Consider the following 6920-nt stretch of genomic DNA (forward strand, 5'->3'; position numbering starts at 1 on the left):
TTGACTTGAATCTATATGGGGGGCCTTGTCATGGTAAAGTTTGGGAACCCCTGCTCTACTGTATAGGGTGACAGGCACTACATAATAAAAGGCTGGATTACTGCGGCATTGTCTAAAAGTTAAAAGGCTGTGCCAGGCATTTTCATGATTACACTGCTATCTTCAGGATTCAGACAGATTAAGTGAGGCAGTATCATAGACGTTTCTTATAGATTCTAGTTTCTTTCTGTGCTTGTAATGACACACATTCCTGATCAAATAACACTGAAATATAAGCAATAGTACAAAATCTTTAATGCAACCACAAGATAACATTTTTAAAACGTTTGAAAACATACGTTTAAAAAAGGTTGTCATAAACTCTACACTAGAAGCAACAGCAGTCGATTTAAGTGTATAAAACATTATAATACAAAGAATAATAAAAGGTAATACAACAAATTATAAAGAAGACTTTTTTTGTTTGTTTGTTTATGCAGCATTTGCAGTAGCCAAAATGTTTAGAGGCACCCAAGCGCACGTTTCGTGCACCTTCCCCAGTGCAACAAGTCAGACTTCACAGAACTGTAAAAAAATAAGTCCAGTTTACAAAAAAAGCTAGAAACCTCTTGCCTGAAACGAGTGTATGAAATGAGAAATGCAACTGTCTTGTTTCAGACGATGTTAAAGCACATCTACAGTATAGCTATATGTATCTTGACTCATTTGGGGCAAGAAGTTTCTGTCATCTTTTCTCAAGCAAACTGGACACTGGTGACAAATCTTCCTGAATTCCAGCTTCAGACAGCGAAAAAAGCTCAGCATATAATCACCCCAACTCTACTAACTCAGACAATTTAAATAATTACCTGAAGTACCTCCTTGATGATTTGTCCAACTGGTTAAGAAAACGGTTGGATGAATTATTTAGCAGGGTTTTTTTTACTGTCTGAGACTGACACCTCTGACCGATAATGTCGTCATGACGACACCTTAGCCTTCCCACTCCCAGGACCATCAGCATGTAAACAAGCAAAAACACTGCCATCCCTTTCAAGAGGAAACATTAAAGCTAAAGTTCATCCTGTGCCCATTGCACAAAAAATAAAGAATAAAAACAAAAAATGGAAAAGATTGAAAACAAGAGCATACTCTCTCAAGGTGTTTTTTTTCATTAGGGGAATTAAGAGTCATTAAGAGATATATTATGGTACACATGTTCCTTGTTTAGCGCATGTGCTCTAGTGCCAAATAGTAACAGACAGAATTAATTTGTTACGTATGACTGATGTGATAATCCTCTCAGTTACATTTCCTTCATATTGTGTGTGTGTGTGTGTGTGTGTGTGTGTGTGTGTGTGTCTGTGTGTGTGTGTGTATGTGTGCATGTGTGTGAGATAGTGTATTCAGTCCATGTTAATGTCATGTGCAATAGAGCGCCGCATTACTCCGGCCTAGTCAAACAGCTTTTAGCTTTTTTTGCCAACGTGCTGCTCCTCTGCAGGGTTGTTGACAGCTTTGGCCAGACCCGGGACAAAGTTATCTGAAGGGCCCCCTCTACCTAATACATACAATGTAATGAGGACCCAATTCTGCCCTGCTGGGCCCGGGACAACTGCCTCCCTTGTCCCTTCCCTGACAGCTTCCCTGCTCCTCTGCTCACACATAGCTGATCAGCAGTCATCTCCAGCGTACGAGGAGAAAAAGGAATATTTTCAGTGGTCTCCGAAGAGACATACATGATCGTGTTAGTTTCCCACCAGCACAAATATCGTACTCAGTATATATCACAACACGCCTTGATAACATCACAAAAAACCTTTTAGAATATAGCCTCCAATCTCCAATGGTGACCATGCAGCTATATGTCACCGTTGTTATGCTGTTATGCTGTTGTTACTGGATAACTACATATCCAGGCTGACGTTGCCCTTTAATGACTGTCCTCCTGATGCTCTCTCAGCTCCTGTGGGCCAGCAAACACCTCTTGGCAAAGGGGGCAGACTCGACCCTCCAGCTGTGCTCTCCTCCGGAGCGCCTCGGAGAAGGAGGAGGCGTCGCTAGGACAGCCCGGCAGCGGTCCCGGATGGTGCTTCCATGGTGGCTGCTTCTTTCCCGGGTGCAAACTGATAACCGATGGCCTCGTGGTTGCCTTTGGACCGGGCTGGGCGCCGCCTGGATCCGGGCATGCTGACACCCCAGAGCGCGAGCCAGGGGAAGAGCCCTGCTGCATCGGAGGTGATGATCCCATCGGGCCGTCATCAGGGGAAGAACTCCCCCGCGGGCGCCCCGTTTTGGATCCCGCTGATAAGGGTGCGAACGAGGGAGAAGCGCTTTGCTTTCGCTTCCGTGACGCCGTGACGTTCGTCCCCGGACGTCTGCCCGTCAGGTCGTGGTGAAGCGAGAGCAGAGCTGAGCTGCCCTCCAGCTCGCGAGCGGCTTGCGACGCAACATCACGACGAGGGGGTGACGGCGAGGTCTGAGTGGCCTGGTCCTCCCTGGTGGAGGGGACGGCAGCAGTCTGTGAGGTGGCCCTGGCCCCCCCGCTCTGCCCATTATCACCGGCCCTGGGCTGGGGCAGCCCCGAGCTCCAGCTCTCCAGAGGAGGCACCGATAGCTGCTGGATGCAGTGGTAGAGCGAGGGGTAGTCCACATACTTGAACTTGGGCGCCCTCTCTTTGGGGCTAGCGGCGGTGGTGGTGCTGGGAGCCAGGCCAGCAGGTGGCGGTCTCCCGACGCTGACACGGCAGCCCGCCAACCAGTTCTCTAGCGGGGGCACACTGAGCTGGCGTATGCACTGGTGGAGGGAGGGGAAGTCCACGTACTGGAACCGGGGCACCTTGCAGGGTACGCCGGACGCCTCGTCGCCATTGCTGCCACCGCGCTTCGCTCTGTCGGGCGTGGAGCTGACCATGTTGCTCTGCTCGCGGGCCCATGCCCGGCAACGCTCTCGTTCCCATTCTGCTTGGACGGCGGACTGTGTCGTCGTGGCCCTCGAGCCTCCCTTGCCCTGCGTGGGAAGAGGACAGTGACGTTTGTCGTCCATGGCCGAACACGGAGGCGATCTGCTCCTACAAACACAAACACACACATGCGCGCGTGCACACACACACAAAGTGATAAGTGAGACTTTTCGTACCATTGTTACACATGAGCAATAAGTACTTACTTTCATTGCAAAACAAGACAGATATTACAAAGGAATTACACAATGGATCTGTAAAGTCTGTAATAGGTTTTCCAAAAACCATACATGGCTTCATGAATTTGTGTAGATGATCCACCCTGTGTTCAAAAGTGCGCAAACTCTCTGGACAAAGACGAATTGTTCTGGTGTTTTCCAAAAGTCCCCTCCTCCTCTTCCTCCTATCCTCCTCTCAGAAAGCACATAATATGACAGGCAAGAACGACTTGCTGAACTGAATGAATTGAATGAATGAATGTATTCCTGCGAGGGTTTCCCTCAGCATGAAAGTAAAGAAGAAGGGGGGGGGGGGCGCGATAGCCCACGGTGGACTTGGCCTCTGAGAGGGCCATAATGGCTTGTTGATAATAATGAGGAGGGGAAACTGAGCCGAGTAGATTGGTGATGCTAAGAGCTGCTCCCACAACCCTGTGTCAGGGATATAAATAGGGTTGCAGGTATGGAGTAAAGGGAGGAAAGTAGGTCACAGCCCAACTGATCACGTTCACCAAGGGCCAAAAAAAAGAGCAAAATATCTGCCACACACCAAAATCTAGGATTTGGTGGCACGTGACGAACAACATTTTGAAAAAAAGTTCCATTAGGCTACTGAACTAAACTAAATCCCCTAAGTTATGTATAAATCGTGATTTTTTTATATGTTGTGGGTTATTTGAACATATATTTTTCGTATGTTTGTGAGAACTATGAAGTTTTAATGAAATTAGATTGCACTGTGTTTTTCCGAATTCAAATTTGTATCCAAATATTTGATTTAGGAACTGTGTCAATATTGTGAGTAGTTACTTCAACCCTCAGTGCAAACATTAGATGAACACGTGCAGTGGGTATGTGCAGTGGGCTACTTGCTGAAAAATAGGTCACTTTATATCTTGTATTGACATATTTTGTTGAAAGATTATGAGTCTGGTTGAGAGCTTTCAGAGACCTGAACTTTTAGTTAACACGTAATAACATAGGAATGAAAGTCCAGTTGGTTGGGCTTTGATTTAAACAATGACTATTAGTGGGTCATTGCATTTTAATTTTATTGAATCTTCTGAAGATTGCCTGACAGCGCTAAAAACACCCACAAGAACTAGCCCTGGAAGAGCGCCGAGAAGGGGAGAGGGGAGGGGGGGGGGGGGGGACTGCTCTACATTTATACTCGTTGTGTTGTGTATGAGGAATTGGGTCACGCGCGGTGGCCTACATTTCAAGGGTTTGTTGTCTTCGGTTTTCCCTCCCCACATTTATTTCGGCAGGCCCCGCCCTCGCTGCTCACACTGCGCGGTTGTAATGAGGATACTGCGACCAGCTTGCTTGTATGTGTATTCTGTGCCAAGTGAACCATTAGAATTAAAAATGACAAACAAATATACAATTCCTTTGCCAATCATGTAAACGCCAACTGACCTAATCACTGTCAGACACGGGCATCCTTGGTCTGAAGAAGTTGAGCATGGGTAGGCTATTTTACGCGCACGCCACGAAGTCAACTGATATACACAGCATGCCAAAATTATGATTTCGTCATAGCCAAGGAGTTGAAATATCAAGTTTACGATGCAGAGAAAATACCATAATATACATTTACTGAGATGCGCGACTGTATGTTATAAACATAAAATCTACACAACTGTCTCTGGACAAACCTTCCTTAAAACTGTAACCAACAGTCTAGCTCCATTTATTTTATTCTAAGCAAATAGGCTACATACCTTCTGTTATCGTTGTTCCTGGAAGTCCGTAGCGCACGTGATGGTTCTAGTCAATGATAGTGATATTCGCTTCATCGCGTGAGCTTCAAGTGTGAGTAGTTAGGGTCAAATCAACTAGTGATAAGGCATGCGCTTCCATTTAGGTATTCAAATGACGAAGGAAGTAAACGTGACCACAAATTAATTTAAGGTGCCTTCTGTTAAATCCCTTTCAACATCGACCTATGCGTTTTATGAGTAGCCTATACTAACAAGATAACATTTTCTATGTACAATACTACTTACTGCTCTGCTCGCAATAGACAGTTGCTTGATGTGTTAAATGTGGTTTAGCATTGGAAGCCGCTACTCTAAGTGTGACGGACTGGAGCAAAGGCCAATAGTAATTTGGTCACGTTTCATAGCACTCTAATAAAAACGCCTCCTCTATGTACCACAATCCAATCATTGAGCCATCAGTGAGCATATGGGTGGAGCGTCCCTGCCTGCCCTACTTCCCCTGAAAATGCGATTCAGGTCGTTAGTAGTTTATCCAACGACTCTTATGGATCAGGACCAACCCAGCCCACTATACCATCATCAATTTCAGCCCAAATAAAAAAGTGTCCTCATTTTGGAAGGACTGAAACCTTCTGCCAAGCCCGCTTTATGACAGGATAATTAAACCCATGGCAGTAGGCTGAAGTGCAGGAGGAGTACAGACTAGACTACATGTGTGTCACACTGCAGCTGACTGACACAAATACTTCACATCCAATATTGTTCACCTACTTGCAACATGCTTCAGAGTCCTGGTGTGATACCCTTTCTTTTAGGTCACTGTGCCAGCAGGGTAGAGAGCAATATATCCTTGCTCATGATTTCTCTAATGTTTTATTACTTTAGTTCTTTTTTTTTTTTACTTTACTGAATTTTGGAACCAAGTAGGCTACTTCCCCAATATGGCTGATCTGTCAGACACCTGCCTGATCAGCGTATGATTCTAATCTCTATACAACACAAGATCAGGGTCAATTCATCCAGGGCAGGAAACTGATCCACTGACTGACTGACATTTCTGGCGGAGCGTTTGGACAGCTGGCAGCTTCACGTGAGAGCAGATGACGTGTAAGACACACGTCACTAAAGCTCTTCTTCAGCATGGAAATGTGGGCTGTGCAGCACTGCACTGGGTCGCAGCACTCTGCTCTCTTTCCCTATTCCACATCAGCTGGCTGGACTGGAAATCTGGAAAACAAGGGCATTTCCCATAGGGCAGACAGTCCCCAGGAGCCAATGTTGTTTATATTGATTTATTTAGATCAGTGGTTCTCAACAGGGGCACTACAGTCCCCCAGGGGGCCTTGGGGAGCCCTAGGAGCGTTGAGAGGGATACCGATGAGTGGGTGCAGGTCTTAGTTACCATTGGGGGGCATTAGTCTATTTTATTTTTCAATACTAAAGGGGGCGTTGGAAGGCTTGTGATGAGGTCAAGGGGGGTTTTGTTCAAAAAAGGTTGAGACCCACTGATTTAGATGTTGGCTCACAATTTAGAGGGGGCCACGAAAATGCCCAGGCCTTTTTTGGTGCCAGGTCAGCCCTGACCTTATGTAAATAAATAAAGTGGCAAAATCACACATTTTTTTATTAAACTGGTGTGGGGTTTTTTGTAACAAGCACAACAATGAGACACAATGTTTGATTTTAAACGGGAATGATCAAAAGTTTACCACAGAATAGAAATGCCTTTATCTATATGACATGGAAAGAGACTACAGGAATATCATACTGTACAGGGGACAAGCCATACCCTGAGATCCCTGAAATGCTTCTTTTAGGGTATTGGGGGCCGGTACAACATTGATCCCAGATTATAACTCAATCATTTGGGACAGATATTTGATGTGTTATTACACAATTTAGTGCCAGCTATGCATCACACCACTCTGCCAATATAGCAGAAAAATGTGGTCCAACATTTATTTAAAAAAAAAAGAAAGAGAAGTCAGGATTCTGTATATACATAATGGACACACCTGTCTATAGACCTGATTAAG

The 6920-nt window shown here is 45.5% G+C and overlaps 1 protein-coding gene across 2 annotated transcripts; it reads right to left on the reverse strand.

Annotated features, from left to right (window-relative positions):
- Window positions 1-277: 277 nt before the first annotated feature.
- si:ch211-284e13.6 (translation initiation factor IF-2) lies at window positions 278-5224 on the reverse strand. 2 transcript variants are annotated; one of them, XM_063203412.1, is made up of 3 exons: window positions 4885-5224; window positions 4377-4499; window positions 278-3050 (listed from the first exon to the last, which is right to left on the reverse strand). In XM_063203412.1, coding segments are annotated over exons 2-3 (1140 nt in total). In that variant the 5' UTR covers window positions 4379-4499; window positions 4885-5224; the 3' UTR covers window positions 278-1912. The 2 variants fall into 2 exon arrangements, with proteins under 2 accessions (XP_063059482.1, XP_063059483.1); XM_063203413.1 differs by lacking the exon at window positions 4377-4499.
- Window positions 5225-6920: the final 1696 nt, after the last annotated feature.

This window comes from Engraulis encrasicolus, chromosome 7 (assembly GCF_034702125.1).
Source record: "Engraulis encrasicolus isolate BLACKSEA-1 chromosome 7, IST_EnEncr_1.0, whole genome shotgun sequence".
NCBI classification, from domain to species: Eukaryota; Metazoa; Chordata; class Actinopteri; order Clupeiformes; family Engraulidae; genus Engraulis; species Engraulis encrasicolus.